Source organism: Rhinolophus sinicus, linkage group LG02 (assembly GCF_036562045.2).
Source record: "Rhinolophus sinicus isolate RSC01 linkage group LG02, ASM3656204v1, whole genome shotgun sequence".
In the NCBI taxonomy this organism is placed as follows: domain Eukaryota; kingdom Metazoa; phylum Chordata; class Mammalia; order Chiroptera; family Rhinolophidae; genus Rhinolophus; species Rhinolophus sinicus.
Genome location: NC_133752.1, coordinates 62,349,716 through 62,369,820, shown reverse-complemented (window position 1 = coordinate 62,369,820; position 20,105 = coordinate 62,349,716). Strand labels below are relative to the sequence as shown.

The 20,105-nt window shown below is 35.0% G+C and overlaps 1 protein-coding gene across 13 annotated transcripts in view; it reads right to left on the bottom strand.

The window, feature by feature from the left end:
- The window catches only part of EPHA5 (EPH receptor A5), a 338,986-nt gene that overhangs the window by 26,952 nt on the left and 291,929 nt on the right, over positions 1-20,105 (bottom strand). For all 13 annotated transcript variants that reach the window (XM_074324488.1, XM_019748170.2, XM_019748164.2 and 10 more), the window contains one exon: positions 229-290. In XM_074324488.1, coding sequence (XP_074180589.1) covers positions 229-290 — 62 coding nt within the window. The remainder of the gene's footprint in view (positions 1-228; positions 291-20,105) is intronic.

The following is a 20,105-nucleotide window of genomic DNA, read 5'->3' as shown; positions in this document are numbered from 1 at the left end:
TTCAGGCAAATTAACATATACTTAAATAAAACTGTAAATACAAAATTTGAAGTTTTCTGAGAAGAATAATTTTCAAACCAAAGTAAATTTCTTGTAGTGTAATTATTCTAACTGCAGGCATTTCTATCTATTTAAAACTTTAGCTTTAAAGTGGCTCAATCCCAACTTCAATATCACGATCAGTATATGAGTAACACTTTGAATAATTAAATTTGTCTCAAATCTTACCTTTAAAAATGTATCTAAAGAGCCATTTTCCATATACTCTGTCACTATCATCACTGGTTTGCCTGAAAAGAAAATAGTAGATGAACTGCTGGTTTATGATTTTGCATTCTTATTTAGGAAATGTTTACCTGCAAGTTTTTATTAGTGTCCAAATTATACACATTCATCTTTTGTTTTAAAAAAAAGTCCTCTTTGAGTAGCAAGTAAATTCCTGAAATGATGATATCTCAGTGTAATGGTAGGGACGGTGAGAAGAAAGTAACATGAGGAAAATAAGCGATTGATATTTAAGATATATAAAAAAATACGCAATCATCAATATCAAAATCAATTTATGTAGAAAATGAGTTGAAGGACAATGTTATCTTAATGGAGTTGATATAATTTATCAAATGATCATATCAGTAAAGTACTGTGAACATATTCATCTTTCTCACAATTCTAAATAAAAATTCCTATCCAGGCTAACTGCCATGTTTATGATCCATTGAATATATGTTGTGGTTTCCAAACTTTATTTCTATGTTCTTGTAACTCCTTTCTTAATGGCTACCTCCCATTTCCCTCTGTAACACACTTACAATGTCTACCAATGTAAAGTTTTTCACTCTTCAAAACATTGTTCTAATCTCTCTTGCTGTCTGAAAACTTCTCTTACAATCATCATTTCTGATGGATAGGGTCGTCCTTTTATGTATAATATAGAAATATAGCTTAGAGATTAGCTGGACAGAATCTGGAGCCACACTGCTTGGCTCTGAATCCCATATTAATCACTTACTATCATGTGATTTTGGGCAAATCAATTATTATCTCTGTGCCTCACTTTTCCCATCTGTAAAATTAATATATTAATGACACCTGCCTCATAGGGTGGTTCTGAGTATCCATCAACTCACATGGTTATGCAAGGCACTTAGAATAATGCCTACTACTTAGAATTTGTCATGTATTATTCATTTACAAACTGAATCAACTTTGTCGGTTAACTTCCTTGCAAGATGTAAGATGGCTAAGAGAATAAGCCATATTGCATCCTCCATAAAATTATAGTACTTTGTATATAATATGTCTGTGATACAGGATGAAAAATACAAGATAAAAAAATCTTTATTGAATGAGAAAATAGCTAAACATGGTTGTTAGTTTTATCACTACATAGTAACCTCACTATATTTTAAAACATGCCCCTTTACTCTTTAATAAAATTATACTACATAAAATTTAAGTGTTAATTAAACTATTTTGAGGTTTGTAAAAGGAGATCTTATAATGGAAAAATTACTATCTTATACATCTATTAATCAGATTTTACATTATTGAGGGAGCACAAGCCCTATACAATCATGAAATGCATTATAATTAACTTAGTGGCATTCTCCATAGGGCATCTGTAGTTTACTTGAGAAGTGGTTAATTCAAATCATAGAATTAGAACTTGAATATTTATTCATACAACATCATCCAGAAGTATAACTAGAAATATAGAAAGTTAGACAATTATATATATATAAAAAAAAACGGAAGAAAAATGATTTTCATTCCAAAAATAATTTATAAGTAACCCTTTAGAATAACAAAGTAGGTCAGTCTTATTTCTCACTCAGATAATTGTCTTCTTTTGAAATATTTTAGGAGTACTAGATTTTTTGGTCAAGATGGCATAGTAGGCAAACATGGTGCTCACCTCCTCCTAGGACCACATCAATTACAACTAAACCACAGAACATCCATTATGGAGAATCACCTAAAATCTAGCTGAACCTAAGCCATACAGCTACAGACATACAGAAGAAGCCACCTCAACACTGGTAGAAGGGGCAGAGATGCAGTATAGCCTGGTTCCACACCCATGTGTGAACATTAAAAATCAGGAGGGATATCTCAGCTGTGGATGTTCTGCCCAAAGGGCACCCCACGCCGGTCTCCCTAGCCCAGGGTTCCAGTGATGGGGACAGAAGTCTCCATGACTTCTGGCTGTGGAAACCAGCGAAGATTGTGGCTGAGTGAGACTGAGGGTGGCTGCACTCCCAGGCACTTCTCTCAAAGGGCCTGCACATGGATTTGCTTGCTGATGGATTCACTTGCTCTGAACTCCAGTGCTGGGCCAGCAGTTGGAGAGGCAACAGGGACATCTAAGGGGGAACTGAGTTGGCTGGCCTTAGGATGAGGGCTGGAGCAGCAGCTTTCTCTCAGACAGAGGAACTGGCAGAAGCCATTGTTTCTTTGTTAAGCCCTCCCTGTTACTGCATGGAAACATAGTCAGATACGATGTCTGTGGCTTTATTAAACTGGCTGTCACCTTTCCTCAGCCTGGCCCTAGTTATCCCCTCAGAATCTGGTTTACCTAAGCCACTACAAGTAGGGACACCCCCACTTGTAGTGGCTTTTCTGTATAAACAACGTGTCTTGGCTCATGCTATGGCCTTTCCTAAAATATCTCAAAGGTTCACAAAACCCAAATAAGCAGCATCTAGCTTCAATGTGTTGCATACTTCTGGCTGAGCAGCCCTAAATGCGGCACTAGTGAAAAATGGCCTAGGTTTATGGTTTCACCTCTCAAGGTAACTCTAAGCACAACATGTGCTGTGGCCATCTCTGGATTGCTTGTGGCTCATGCCAGGTGGCCCTAGGCAGGGCACAGATGGTCGCTGAACTTGGCCTGCAGTGGGTCCCCTGCCTGGCGGCCCCAGGGTACCCAGGCTCAGTGGCCAGCTTCAGGCTGGGCTGGAGCATCACCTGGCCACTTCCAAGGATGACACACTCAAAGGGCAGACTATGCAGTCACCGGAGCTCCACTAAAGCAAATCCTGCTCTGAAAGGTCAGCACCTGCATAGCAGTTCTTCCACTGTAGTCATAGCCAGTTCTCACAACCAATCAGCCTGAGGGTCAATCCTCCCATTGACATCCAAACAACAAACAAGGCTCAACTACAACAGGAGGGAACATACAACCCACACAAGGGACAAACCTGGAGCACCCGGCACTGGTGACCAGAGAGATGGCACCACAGGGTCCCACAGGACATCTCTTACATAAGGCCACATTAATAAGACTGGGAGACATAGCAGCCCTACCTAATACATAGAAACAAACACAGTGAGGCAGCCAAAATGGGGAAACAAAGAAACATGTCCCAAATAAAAGAACAGAACAAAGCTCCAGAAAAAGAAATAAACAAATGGAGACAAGCAATCTACCAGATGCATAGTTCCAAACGCTGGTTATAAGGATGCTCAATGACATCAGGGAAAACTTTAACAAAGAGATAGGAAACATAAAAATGGAGACAAAAAACATAAAAAAGAACCAGTCAGAAAAAAAGAATACAATAACTGAAATGAAGAATACATTAGAGGAAATCAACAGTAGATAAGATGAAGCAGAGGATCGAATCAGCAATTTGGAAGATAAGGTACCAAAAAACATTCAAAAGCAACACCCAGAGCAAAAAGCAAAAAGAATCCAAAAAAATGAGGAGAGTTTAAGAGGCATCAAGTGTACCAACATTTGTACTGTAGGAGTACCAGAAGGAGAAGAGCGAGAGCAAGGAATTGAAAACCTATTTGAAGAAATAATGACTGAAAACTTCCCTAATGTGCTTAAGGAAATAGACATACAGGCTCAGGCAGCACAGAGAGTCCCAAAGAAGATGAACCCAAACAGGTTCACACCAAGACACATCATAATTAAAATGCCAAAGGTTAAAGACAAAGAAAGAATCTTAAAAATGGCAAGAGAAAAGAAGTTAATTACCTACAAGAAAGATCCCATAAGGCTATCAGCTGATTTCTCAACAGAAACTTTGCAGGCCAGAAGGGATTGGCATGAAATATTTAAAGTGATGAAAAGTTAGGACCTATAACCAAGATTACTCTACCCAGCAAAGCTATCATTTTAGAATCAAAAGACAGACAAAGCGTTTCCCAGACAAGAAAAAGCTAAAGGAGTTTCTCACCATCAAACCAGTATTACAAGGAATGTTAGAGGGATTTCTTTAAGATGGAGAAGAAAAATAAAATAAAAAATATGAATAATAAAATGACAATAACTACATATCTATCAACAAGTACTTTAAATGTAAATTGATTAAATGCTCCAATCAAAAGGTAGGTGACTGAATGGATAAGAAAAAAAGACCCTTACCCATGCTACCTACAAGAGACTCACTTCCAGTAAAAAGACACACAGAGACTGAAAGGAAAGGGACAGGGAAAAAAATGTTTTCATTAAAATGAAACAAAGAAATAAAGTTGTGGTAGCAATATATATCAGACAAAGTAGACTTTAAAATAAAGGAATAACAAGAGACAAAGAAAGACCTAGTAATCCCACTTCTGGGTAATTATCTGAAGAAACCCAAAATGGTACTTAAAGGGGACATATGCATCCATATGTTCAGTACCACATTGTTTACAGTGGCTAAGATGTGTCCTGGGTTTCCTTAGATGGAAGAATGCATAAAAAGTCGGTGGTAGATATACTCTGTTTCCCCGAAAATAAGATCTAGCTGGACAATCAGCTCTAATGCATCTTTTGGAGCAAAAATTAATATAAGACTCAGTCTTATATTACATTACATTAATTATATTATATTATATTATATTATATTATATTATATTATATTATATTATATTATATTATATTATACTATATTATATTATAAAGACCAGGTCTTATATTAATTTTCCCCAAAAATCGCATTAGAGCTGATTGTCCGGCTAGGTCTTATTTTCGGGGAAACACGATATACAATGGAATATTGCTTGGGCATGGAAGAAAATGGGTTCTTGCCATCTGGACAGCATGGATGGACCTGGAGGATGTTGTGCTGAGTGCAGTATGTCAGACAGTGAAAGCCAGATGCAGTGTGATTTCACTTATGTGTGGGTTCTAAATAACAAAATAAACCAATAAATAAAACATACACAGTCTCATAGATACAGAGAACATTTTGATATTTATCAGACAGGAGGGGGTTGGGAATGAGTGAAAAAGGGGAAGGGATTATGAAGCACAAATTGGTTGTTACAAAGTAGTCATGGGGATATAAAGTAAAGCATAGGGAATATTGTCAATAAGGTAATAACTCTGTATAGTACCAGGTGGTAGTAGATTAGTCAGGTGAATCACTTCTTAAATTATAAAAATACCTAACACTATGTGTAAAGTTAACATAAAATCATATTGAATGCCAACTGTAATTGATAAATTTAAAAGGGGGGGGGGAAGCAGAAGGGGAATAAGCGGTCCAAATTCCCAGGTATAAAACAAATAAGTCATGGGGATGTAATGTACAGCATAGGGAATATAGTCAATAATGTGATAGGTGTCAGATGGTATTTGGACTTACGGTGATCAGTTCTTTAGGTACACAGATATTGAATAATTATTGTGTATACCTGAAAGTAATGTAATATTGTATGCTAGCTATATTTTAATAAAAATATTGTTAAAAAATTTGGGGAGTAATATCTTTAACACAAAGTGACAAGTATATTACGAAGGCACACACATCTCTCTCCTTTAAAGCTTAAAAAAGTTTGTCTAAAATAATTCATTTGGCATATGATTATAGATGCCTACGTTAGGTGAAACATCACATATGCTGAGAATATGCATTGGAGATGTCATTTAATCTGAACTTTGAAGATTGAAAGGGTAACTGGTGTAAAAAAGGTGACAGACATTCCAGGAAGAGGAGGAAGCATGTGCCAAGGGATCTTGTCATGAAAGAACCCATGAAGTTCAAATATAGTCATATATTTGAATTTTCTTGTAGAGCCCCGGATATTTTTATTCGTAAATCAGGAAGTGACAGGAGATGAGTTGGGGGAATACTCATTTTAAAACTGACTGGAAATACAATACCATAGTTAAAAAAAACAAAAAACAAAAAAACAAAACAAAACAAAAAACAAAACAGGAAAGATTCATATTGTATTTGTAAATGGCTCTGACTACACAAGAGTAAATAAGATTATAAATAATTTTTCTCCTTAGTATAATTGCAATCTAAGTTCATGATTATAGAGAAATGCTTCCATTTTAACTCTATTTTAATGATATGGCCACACCCATTTTACTGGACTTCACACTCTAAAAGGAACAAAATTCTGATTTGGGACCTTTTGGTACCATTCTTACATGTCACAGTCCATTTCAGCTTTTTGTTAATGTTGATGCCGCTTTTCTTCCAAAAGGTCAGAACTATTATACTTCCCCAAGGGTGACAGTCATAATATTTGATAACTGCTTTGTCATAGGTACCTATGTGACAGGAGTTACACCAGCCATAAAGCTGGAGTGTCCTGGAATATTCTGCTGTACCACACATCACCTGTTCATTTGTCTGATGTCAGGAATTCAGAAGTACCCAGGGATGAAGCTGAGTAAGCAGATAAAGAGAATACATAGGTAACCCTGGCATTGGCTTTTAATGAAAAACTACAGAAGTATTCAATAAATTTACAGCTAATAGAGTCAAAAGTGTACATACTTGCTGAACATCAGCCGTGACCAAACCAGAAGGATGCCTACATAGTCTGACATCAGCCTGTGGTTCCAGGAATCCTTCCTATGTGCCTCTTTGACTCTCACTCTGCCTGATTTCTTCTCTCACTTGGAGAAATCCATTGAGAGAGTTGTCATAGTATAAAGAATGGGAAGAACCAAACCAAATTCCAGTGGATATCCAAGGAATATAGTCTTAGCTTTCCTTCATTGGCGTGTCTCAATTTATACCATATGAGCAGATGCCTGGTCCATCAAAGTAAAACCCTAATCTATGTCTATCATTATCTACTCTAATCTAGCCCTTTATGTCTGTGGCACTTTCCCTATAATTTTATCTATAAAACTTTTTTCCTTCTTCTTTCTTTTCCTAGATTTTTTTCTTTCTGTGTATCCTCTAATTTTTCAGACTCTCTTCATGCAGTTATGGGTCTGTGGTAAATATAGACTACTGCTCACCCAAGGTCTACTGAGCGGAAATTGTAAAAATATCTCTCACAGGTAACTTTGTTCCTTAAATTCAACCCAAATTCATTGAGCTTAGAAGAAAGAATTTATACTCTAAAGAGAATGAATTGATCAGAAAATGTATTGACATTTAATAATATATATTTGGAAATAAAAATGATTACTTTTTAGAGATAGGCTCCTGATATTCATCCAGTAAGATTATATAGCTAGCATCACCTAGTTTGAAAAGTCAGGTTAATTATTTATGACAATGCAGGTTGTAATGTCAATAACAAAAATGTTACTTGAGAAATATGATAGGGACCTGAAAAAGCCTCTGATATTTCAGAAAACGGGGGAAAACAATTAAAATAAATGCTTGCAAACAATCACGATCTTCTTTTGTTGGCAAAATAAGACACTTCAGGACCCATTTGATTATATTTCATGCTTGAGTCATTTTAACACTAATTATATTTAGTTTGGCTTATGTTTTGTCTCAGTTCCTGCTAGCCTGCAAGAATGACACAGCAATAATTAACGTGACTTACTCTAGCCCTTGTAAATTCAATAAAACTCTATAAATCATTTCCCATTATCCAGCTTGAAGTACAAAGAGTAGATCTTCCAATAATTTTGAAAGCATATTACCAAAAATCAATATAAAGAGAGCTCATAAAGCATGTCAAAATATGATTTTAATCAGAGATTAGAGCGTTTATATTACTTTATGTTATTTACTGAAAACCCAGCTGAGGTAGAGTCTAAGTAGTAATAGAAACACATTATTTGTGGAAATCACATTTATTATTGATAATCATAATTGATTTATTTTCTACACTTTATAAGGCATGACATTACTTTTAATTGTTACTAAAATTCTATAAAAATGATATTATGAAATACATTTTTCAGAGATAGAAAAGTGAGGCTTAGAAGGAAGGATTCAATATATTACTTGGGTTGAGTAGAGCAAGTTGTATAAGAAGCAAAACTGGAAATCAGATTTATGTCCATCGGACTATAAAAGCTGTTTTCCTTTCCTCCATAGTATGATGCCTATAATTTCAAATATTTGTTTAATTTTAAATTATGTTTTTAAACTTCACCCATATTTACTCTTTTGAGTTAAAATAAGCTTGTTAATCATGAATATGCTGTATCAAACTATTCAACCATTGATGGCAGATCTGGTAGGAATTCAGCTTCTTTCAATAAATAATATATTCTTACACATGATCATTACTTATGTATGTTCTGAGTGTTCCAAAGTGTTCTCTAGTGAAATGCCCTTGGATTCTACTTGTATGAAGTATATATAGTAGTGAAAAAGATAGAAGTAGAGAGTAGAAAGGTGCTTGCCAGAGGCTGGGGTTAGGAAAAAAGGAGGAGTTACTGGTCAATGAGTACAGAATTTCAGTTATGCAGTATGAGAAAGTTCTAGAGATCAGCTATACAACATTACAACATTGTGCTTACAATTAACAATACTGTACTGAACACTTAAAAAATTAAGGGGGTAGATATCATGTGGGTTTTTTTCTATCACAATACAAAACAAATTGAGTGTGTTTCGCTAGGACATGGGTTTTGATGCTAATGTCCATCACAAATCCAAGAGAAGAGAGTAGTCCACTCCTGGTAATTCAATCCCTTGCTATAAGATATCTCAAAGTTAGGTGAAGCAAACTTTGGGGAATGTTGATCTAGCCCCTGCTTTTCATATTGTGGCCTTTGACAAGTATCATGGCTGTCACTTAGGAACTTGTTAGAAACACAAAATGTCAGTTCCCAATCCAATCTATGGAAACAGAGTCTGCATGTTAGCAATATCCTAAGAGGCACACTAAATTTTGAGAAACAACAACCTAGGCCACATCACAAGAATTTCAGCTAAATCTGGGCTTATTTTATTTGCATTGCTACTACCCACTTTTCACAAACCATTAACTCACCAACAAACACATGATACCACTTAGAGCTATAAGGAGCATTTGATTTGGAAGAATTGTAATTCACTGGAAAATAATCACCACTGAGTTTCTCTTGAAAACATTTTATAAGATTTGCAAATAATTAAAAATAAGCCTGTGCTTATACTTGTGTATCTAGGGTCATATATCACTATGCCATTCTATTTGGGTTGTATATTATTTAGTATACTTACACTTGTAGTTGTTTGAAATTATTTTTATTTTTACCCAAAGGAAACAAGGGATAACACAAATATCACAATTCAATTATTCATGGTTAATGGTCAACCAGAAAAATGGGATCTTGTGCTTGTAATAGAAATAGATATTGGGGGGTGGTCGAAGTATGGGTCCATTATAACGTAGAAGGGTACTCATAAGTTTTCATTCTATTATAGTCCTTATTGTTTGGTTAACACTTTAGGAAAAGTCATTTATAAAATTATATAATTTTAATTTGGGGAAAGATGATAAAATCAAAAGCCGGGATAAGAGTATGAAAACGTCAAATGCCTCTACAGGTAGAAATTCCAATCTTTACATAATATTCTCTTTTATTTCATATTGTTTACATTAATATGAACTTTCTGTTAGATGCATTTCTCAAACTAAAAGTGAATTAGAATTTTTCTGACATTAGTGAAAGTGGATAATACTTAGTTATGGAGTCAGAAATTCTAGGCTTTTCAGAGGAGGTAGGGAATCTAAGAATTATCAAATCTGACAGCTTTGTTTTATTAATAATGAAAACAACTTTAAAACGTAATGTTGGATTTACTAGTAATTGATTATGAGCCAGTAAATCTGCTTCTATAGATCTGTATTCTTTCCGATGGTTAGGATTAAGATTTTATCAGGAAGAACACTTTGAAATCTCTAAAAATTATTTTAGGTGTATTTATTTTACCTCTGTTTATACCCCAATAAAGAAAACAAAAGTACCAAATTAATGAGCTTGCTTCTGTTTCTACTTCAATTTTAAAGTTGTTTATTTACACGATGGTTTATCACTGGTTCATAGCATTTATTGCCTTTTGTGAAATAGAAGATGTAAAATTCAGGCATAGTCACACTTCAAACATTTTCATTTTAATTGTCAGGACTAAAGGTAAATCACACATTATACACAACATGTGTAACTTGATGCTTATATTTATCTCAATTTTAACTTATCCACAACTGCAGTATCAATTACCAACAACAGTCTTGCTCCTTCTATACGCTCCCCTATGATTCCTTTCTTCAAGATACCCAGGACAAATAATTTATAGTTATCACTGACTCCTCTCTTTTCCTCACACTTCAATTCCAAATCATACGCAGCCTTATTGTGATTGTCTTCAAAATGTCTACAAAATTCAATTACTGTCCTTCCATCTTGTTAGAGCACTACCCTGATCTAATTCATAATGAGGTGTGAATAATGTCAGTAGCCTCCCCACTATTCCTAGCTTAAACACTGGCTCCTACCATCTATACTTAACACAGAAGCCAAACTGATCTGGTTAATGTAGAATCAGACTCCATCACATCTTGGCTCTAAAGGCTCCATAGTGAGAGATTGTTTTTACAGGGATCAAAGTGTCCTTACATTATCTATCCTTCTACTATATATTTAGGTTAAGCTCTTACCAGACTCCTCTCATTCATTCCACTGAAGCAACATTGATTGGCCTTCTTGATGTTTCTGGAACATTCCAGGTAAGTTTTATTTGAGTCTTGCTGGTCCTTCTTCCTATAACACTCTGTCTACACCTTCACTTTATTCAAGCCTTATCAGAGAGGTCTTTCTCTAAGTAAAATAGAAACCACCAACCGTTGATAGAACAATCCCTAATCTCCTAACCTAGCTTAATTTTCTCAATTTTAATGTTATATATACACTTACTATATTATAAATGTATGTGTTCATTTAGTTTCTTTCTCCTCTGTTCAGAGGTAAGCCCGATAAAGGCAGGAATTCAGTCTGTTTATCTCTGCTGTATCCCACTGATTAGTAGAAATAGACATGAAATAGATGATCACTTAATACTTCTTGAATAAATGTTTCTTGTCAAATATATACTGAATGATGAAATACAAGGTTGGTAATGTACACTGTTTAAGAGCTTAGGTTTTGGAGTCACACAGAACTGTTTTAAAATCTGGCATTATTCTATGCTAGTTTTATGACATTGGATAAGGTATTCAATCTCTTTAAAGTTAATTTTTCCCATATGTAAAATGAGAAAACATACTAGTATCCTCAGGATAGCATTATTGTACAGATTAAAGAAGATAATATATAAAGAGCATTAAGCTTAGTAAACTCTTCAAGTGATGTTAATGATTAGTAGTAGTCATAACTTATATGGAAAATCCTGTAAAAAGATTCTCATGCAATTTCCTTTATATGAATTTTAATTGTTTTCTAAAACACCCATGGTTTTATAGAATACATTTTTAAAATTAAAATATAAACTCTATTATCTACCTAATTAGTTTTAAAAATTTACAAAACTGTAATTTAGTCATTCACTCATTTAATATCATTTATGTCCTTCTAAAATTAGGTAATGTCTCTAGCCCTGTGATAGACAATGTGAGGGGTGGCTATAAACATATATCAGATTCAAGAAGACTGTTATATAGTAAGGCTGATAAAACACATAAAGATATAACTGTGATATAATGTGTAGCATAACAAAGTGCAGAGAAATGTAACTAGAGTTTATAAGATTGCCTCTGACTGTGAATTCATTCATTCAACAAATACATGAAATACTGCACATGCTGAGCACTGATCTAAGAACATACAGGAGAGCAAAATGAAAACCTCTATTCTTTGAAGCTTGTATTCTAATGTAGAACTGGGAAGCTTTCCTATACTTAGCTATTCAACATTACTAAGTGCCTACTCCACGCCAGGCAGACACTGAGGATAGAAGGATAAATGACGACAAATGACACAGATCTCATGGAGAAGGTCAAATTTGAACTAAACTTGAGGTAAAGTAGAGCTAAATAAAGTGGAGAGGACATTCTAGGTATAAAGGAAGTATCTCAAATGGACAGAACAAGAACCAGGTAGAGTTGTGTGAAAAGGAAATAGTAGAATATAGAGATAAAGCCAAATTATATCATGTTAACCATCAAAGTACATGTATTTTGCTTGATTTGTTAACTTGTTTGGTGATGAAGCAGGAGAGGAAAGCAGTAATTTGATAAAATCTACCTAAGGACAATAGGTGTGGGATAAACTGATGCCTGAAAATACGAAAATGGGAAGACTAATTTGAAGACTTGAAATAGCCTTGGGAAATATATATTAGGTTGGTGCAAAAGTAATTGAGGTTTAAAAGGTTAAAAATAATTGCAAAAACTGCACTTACTTTTATACCAACTTAATAATAAAGCTCTATGAAATGGAAGAGACTTTACCAGAATGAAATAGTACTACACTGTTGGTGGGGATGTAGATTGGTGCAGCCACTATGGAAGGCAGTGTGTAGATTCCTCATCAAATTAAGAATAGAATTACCATATGACCCAGTAATCCCTCTCCTGGGTATATACCCCAAAATCTGAAAACATTTATCTGTAAAGATACACGTGCTCCAACGTTCATTGCAGCTTTATTTACGGTGGCCAAGACATGGAAACAACCAAAGTGTCCTTTGATAGATGATTGGATAAAAAAGATGTCGTATGTATACACAATGGAATACTATTCTGCCACAGGAAAAGATGAAATAATACCATTTGTGACAACATGGATGGCTCTTGAGACTATTATGCTGAGTGAAATAAGTCAGACAGAAAAAATCGAGAACCACATGATTTCACTGATATGTGGTATATAAAACTGAAAACAACAAAAGAACAAACAAACAAATGAAGAAACAAAAACTCATAGGCAGACATTAGTTTAGTGATTACCAAAGGTTAAGGGGTGAGGATGGTGATAGATGAGGGTAAAGGGGATTCAATATATGGTGATGGAAAGAGAACTGACTGGGTGTTGAACACACAACGTGATACATAGATGATGTATTACAGAATTGTACACCTGAAATCTATGTAACTTTACTAACAACTGTCACCCCAATACACTTTAATTACAAAAATAAAAAAATATATATAAAAATTAAAAATAAAATAGAAAAAGAAAAATGATTACAAATTTATACAAGTCAGAATTGTCTGAAAACTTAAATAATCAATTGTCATTGAATGTACCATCACCTCAGACATAAAAAAAGAAATAGGTAGATATACCTCTAATATTTTGTTTATATTTATTAGTTATATAGAACTAAGTTTATTTGTACATGATCCCAGATTAAGAAATACAACTATGAGAATCTTGAGAAACATGGTGGTGTGAGGAGTGTACCTTGATTATCTCCCCTTGAAGTTACAACAAATTGAACAACTATAATTGAAAAACGTATTTCCTGCACAATAGACAAATACATCTGAGAGATTCACACATGGAAACATCTGAAGGTCAGCGAATCGAATTGGTGTAAGCAGGGGAGAAGGCAACGGAAAAGTGCAGAGATGGTGGCAACTGGATGCAGCTTGGACCTCACTGTTGCCCCGGGAGAGGGGAGGATTCAAATTGAAGATATATTCTTTAAGGCCCCAAGCATTCCTGCCTGAGTAATCAACATATAACACAGATGGACCCAGTGATCGGGGCAGGGATCTTGAGCAAAGACCAAATACAGAAGTGCAACCAACAAATGTGGTATAACAGCCATTACTGCTAGGGAGAAAACAAAGCCATGGAGCCTGGCTGCCTCACCCCACCTTCCCAGGTCTCACCTCTCCCCACAACCTCTCAGTGTTAGCCTCAGAAAAACAATGGGCCTCAGAAAAACAAACAAACAAATAAAAACAAACCCAAATAAAACCCAACCCAAACCAAACAAACAAAACGGTAGCAGTGTCAGATTAAGAAACAGAACATCTACAGCCCTGAAAAGTGGAGAGAGTTCCTGCGTGGCAGATGCACAGCGTGGCTAATTATAATGACAAGGGAAGAGCTATAGGAGCAAGGCAACTGTGGTCTGGCAGTCGCCATTACTTGGAAGAGAACAAAGCCACAAACACACCAGCCACCTTTCCCAGCCTACCCTGCCCCACCTTTTGTGGCTGATCACAGTGGGGGCAACCAGGGCTGCTGAGGTGCACAGCTCAGCATCTGGCTGCAGGGCAGCACTGGAAACTCAGAGACTTACAACCCCATTGTCCACCACATCCTTCCACAGGGGTAGTGCCCTGAGACTGAGGTGACCTGGACACAGAGAAGTCCACCTACCAGGAAATCTCCCACCACATGAGAAGCCAGAACAGCTCGAGAGAAAATAAAATGATCCAGTGCTACCTCCTGGAAGGCAAAAGAAAGACCTCTTCATATCAACCTGCTGCAGAATTCACTCCCATAGATGCCCAGGAAGAGAAATAATCCATTAATTGCTATGAATAACCAATTAACTAAGAAGCTCAGAAAGAAAATAAAACATCTCCAGAAAATACGATGTCTGACAACTAAGTTCACTAACTCGTTGCAATGATGTTGCTAACCTTTTTTGATATCAGAGGGATTATTCATTATGAATTTGTACCAACTGGACAAACAGTTAACCGAGTTTACTATTTGGAAGTGCCAAAAAGGCTGTGTGAAAAAGTTTGACGAAAACAACCTGAACTTTTCGCTAACAATTCATGGCTTTTGCATTATGACAATGAAACAGCTCACACAGCACTGTCTGTGAGGGAATTCTTAGTTAGTAAACAAATTACATTATTGGACCACCCGTCCTACTCACCTGATCTGGCCCCCAATGACTTCTTTCTTTACCCAAAGATAAAGAAAATACAGAAAGGAAAACATTTTGATGATATTCAGGACATGAAGGGAAATACGATGAGAATTCTGATGGCCATTCCAGTAAAGAGTTCCAAAACTGCTTTGAAGGGTGAACTAGGTGCTGGCATCAGTGCATAGCTTCCAAAGGGGAGTACTTCGGAGGTGACCATAGTGATATTCAGCAATGAGGTATGTAGCACTTTTCCTACGATGAGTTCCCAAACTTAAAGACATTGAAATATTTGACTTAAATGACAGAGAATTAAAGATTGTGTTTCTGAAAAAACTCAACAAGATGAAAGAAAACTGAGATAGGCTATTTAATGAACTCAGAAATAAAATCAACAGACAAAATGAATATTTTACCAAAGAGATTGAAATTTTAAAAAAAGAACCAAATAGAAATTCTGGAGAATAAGAACTCAATAAAAGAGAAGAATAATGAAAAGAGCCAGCTTAGGATATAGAGCTGACCAGATGGAGGAAAGAATTAGTGATACCAAAGATAGAAATCTGGAAATGATGCAGATGGAAGAAGAGAGAGATTTGAGAGCTTTTTTTTTTTTTTAAAAAAAAAAAGGAAAGAACTCAACAAGAACTATCTGACTCCATCAGAGAGAGCAATATAAGAATAATGGTTATACCAGAAGTAGAAGAGAAGGAGAAGGGTACAGAGAGTCTATTTAAAGAAATGTTCAGCAAGAACTTCCCAAACCTATGGAAAGAATTAGATCCTTGAATTTCAGAAGCAAACAGAATGATGAATTACCTTAATCCTAGCAGGTCTTCTCCAAGGCACATTATATTGAAGCTATCAAAAATTAATGACAAAGAAAGAATTCTCAAGACAGCCAGAGAAAAGAAGATGATAACTGAAAAAGAAAGCCCATTAGATAATCATCAAACTTTTCAGCAAAAATTCCACAAGCCAGAAGGGAGTGGATTCAAGTATTCAAACTATTAGAATAGAAGAAAAAAATCACCAGCCAAGAATAACATATCCTTTAGATGTGAAGGAGTAATAAAGTCCTTTCCAGACATACAGAAGCTGAGGAAACTTTCTACCCCAAGACCTGCCTTACAGGAAATACTGAAGGAGGCTATTAGACCTGGAACAAAAAGACAAAAGGATACAAAACTATGAGCAAGATTATGAATAAACAGACAGAAGTAGGAACTGGCAACCCTTTCAAAGAATTGGCCACTATACTCTTAAACATAACATAAAGGATAAAGAAGACAAAAACAGAAAAAAGGAAAATGAGAAGAAGACAATTTGCTATTGCAACTCAGAAATGAACTCACAACATAAATCGGGATAACAAAAACATAAAAGCAGAGGGAGAGAGTAAAGGTCTGAATTTGCAAAGGGGAATGGAAATAAGATGCACACTAAAGAAAAAGAATTACTGTATATATGAAACTTTATTTTACATAAACTTAATGGTAACCACTCAAAAAAGAATACAAAAAAAAAAAAAAAAAAAAATCCAGAACTGAGACATATAACATAAAAAAGAAGGAACAGAGGAAAAAGTCATAGAATGCCATCAAACTAAAAATAACAGAAAGAAACAGAAAGGCAAAGAAACAATGGAGACGCTGAGCTGCCAGAAAACAAAAGATAAAATGGCTACAGGAAATCCTCATACATCAGTCATCACCCTAAATGTAAACTGAATGAACTCATAATAAGAAGGCACAGAGTAGCAGACTGGATCACCAAAGAAAACCCAACCTGGATGGCCGGTTAGCTCAGTTGGTTAGAGCTCAGTGCTCTTAACAACAGGGTTGCCAGTTCGATCCCCATATAGGCCACTGTGAACTGTGCCCTCCACTAGATTGAAACAACTACTTGACTTGGAGCTGATGGGTCCTAGAAAAACACACTTTAAAAAAACAAAACAAACAAACAAGAAAACACACAAAAAAACAACAACCATATGCTGCCTCCAAGAGACACATCTCAGTGATAAGGACAAATAAGGACTCAAAGTGAAAGGGTGGAAAATGATACTGCAAGCAAATGGAATCCGGAGAAAAGTGGGTGTACCCATACTTATATCTGATGAAAGAGACTGCAAGATAAAAACTGTAACATGAAACAAAAACAGACATTTTATAATAAAGGGGACAATATGTCAAGAAGACATAACACTTATCAATATTTATGCTCCCAATGAGAAAGAACCAAAATATAAAGAAACTACTAACAGAACTAAAGGGGGAAACTGACAAAAACACAATTATAGTAGGGAACCTAAAAACATCATTGACAGCTAAGGGTAGATTATCCAAACAGAAAATCAATAAGGAAATATCAGCCTTAAATGACACAGTAGAGCAAATGGACATAATCGACCTTTATGGAGCATTTCATCCAAACACCAGACTATATATTCTTTTCTAGTGTACATGGAACATTCTCAATGATAGATCATATGTTGGGACACAAAACTAGCCTCAGCAAATTCAAGAAGAATGAAATTATACCAAGCATATTCTTTGATCACAATACTTTGAAATTGGAGATCAGCTGCAAAAAGAAAGCGGGTACAACCACAAACAAATGGAGATTAAACAACATACTACTAGAAAATAACTGGATCAATGAAGAAATAAAAGGAGAGATCAATAGATACGTAAATACAAATGAGAATGAAAATACATTGTATCAAATTTATTGGGATGTGGCGAAAGCAGTATGAAGAGGAAAAGATAGACCACTACAGGTCTATCTCAAGAAACAAGAAAAATCCTAAATAAACAACTTAACATTACATCTTAAAGAACTGGAAAACAAAGAACAAATGAAACCCAATGTCAGCGCAAGGAAGAAAATATTAAAATTAGAGTAGAATTAAATAACAGAGAAACAGAAAGGCAATAGAAAAAATTAATGCAAGAAAAACCTGGTTCTTTGAAAAGATGAATAAAACTGACAAGCCCTTGGCTAGACTCATTAAGATAAAAAGAGGAAAGGCACAAATAAACAGAATCAGAAATGAAATAGGAGAAGTAACGATGGATACCACTGAAGTACAAAATATCATACAAGAATACTATGAAGAACTACATGCCACCAAATTCAGTAACCCTGGGGAAATGGACAAGTTCTTATAAATGTACAACCTTTAGAAAATCTAAATACACTGATCAGTAAGGAAATTGAAGCAATCATCCAAAACCTCCCCCCAAAAGCAAAAGTCCAGGACCAGATGGCTTCCCTAGTGAATTCTACCAAATATTCACAGACAATTTAATACATCTCCTCCTCAAACTTCCAAACAATTGAAGAAGAGGCAATAACTTCCCAACTCATTTTATGAGACTGACATTTCCATAATACCAAAACCTGGAAAGGATAACATGAAAAATAAAACTACAGACCAGTATTTCTGATGAATATAAACATAAAAATTCAAAACAAAATACTAGGAAATTGAATACAGCAACACATAAAAATGATTACATCACGATCAAGTGATGTTCATTCAAGGGGCACAAGGATGGTTCAACATACGCAAATTGATCAATGTGATACACCACATAAAAAATAAAAATCATATGATCGTACCAATAGATGCAAAAAAACAAACATTTGACAAGATACAATATCCACTTATGATTACAACACTTAATAAAATGGGTATAGAAGGAAATTATCTCATCATAATAAAGGCCATATACAACAAATTCTCGGTTAATATCATACTTAATGGTGAAAACCTGAAAGCTTCCCCTTTAAAATCAGGAACAAGACAGGGATGGCCCCTGTGACCACGGTTATCCAACATAGTACTGGAAATCCTAGCAAGAGCAAGCAGGCGAAAGAAAGAATTAAAGACATTCAAATTGTGAATGAAGAAGTTAATTGTGACTTTTTGCAGGTGGCATGATTCTTTATACAGAAAACCCTAAAGATGCCACCAAAACAAAAAAATAAAAACAAAAACAAAATACTATTAGAAACAATAAACAAATACAGTAAAGTTTCAGGATACTATATCAATGTACAAAAATCCATTGAATTAATATATAATAACAATGAAATTTCAGAAAAACAAATGAAAAAATTTGTTTTGCAATTGCAACAAAAAGAATAAAATATCTAGGTATAAACTTAACAAATGATGTAATAGATCTATGCACTGAAAACTATAAGACATTATTAAAATAAATTGAAAAAGACACAAAGAAATGGAAAGATATTTCATATTCATGGACTGAAAGAATCAACACAGTTAAAATGGCCACATTTTCCAAAGCAATATACAGATTTAATGCAATCCCCATTAAAATTCTAATGGCATTTTTTTCAAGAAATAGAACAAATATCATCAGATTTGTATGCAATCACAAAACACCCCAAGTATCCAAAGTAATCCTAAGAAAAACAGAACAAGGCTTGAGGTATCAGACTCCCTGACTTCAACTTACACTACAAGGCAACAATAATCAAAAGAGCATGGTATTGGCAGAAAAACAGACATACAGACCAAAAGGAATAGAATTGAGAACCCAGAAATAAACCCACACAAATATGGACAGATAATTTTCAACAAAGGAGCCAAAAATATGCAAAGGAGAAAAGGGAGATACTTCAATAAATAATGCTGGAAAAATTGGAAAGTCACATGCAAAAGAATGAAACTAGACTGCTATCTGTCACTGTGTACCAACATTAATTCAAAATGGATCAAAGTCCTAAACATAAGACTTGAAACAATAAATTGCATAGAAGAAAGCATAAGTACTAAACTTATGTGCCTTGGGTTCAGAGACGATTTTATGAATTTGACCTCAAAGGCAAGGGAAGTAAAAGCAAAAATAAACTATATGGACTATATCAAACTAAAAAGCTTCTGCACAGCAAAAACAAACAAACAAACAAGTAAACAAACAAACAAACAAATAAATACAAATTAAAAAAAAAAGGCAACCGACCAAATGGAAGAAGATATTTGCAAACAACACGTCAAATAAGGGGCTAATATCCAAAAAATATAAAGAACTTTTACAACTCAACAACAAAATACAAACAATCTAATTACAAAATGGGCAGAGCACCTGAACATACACT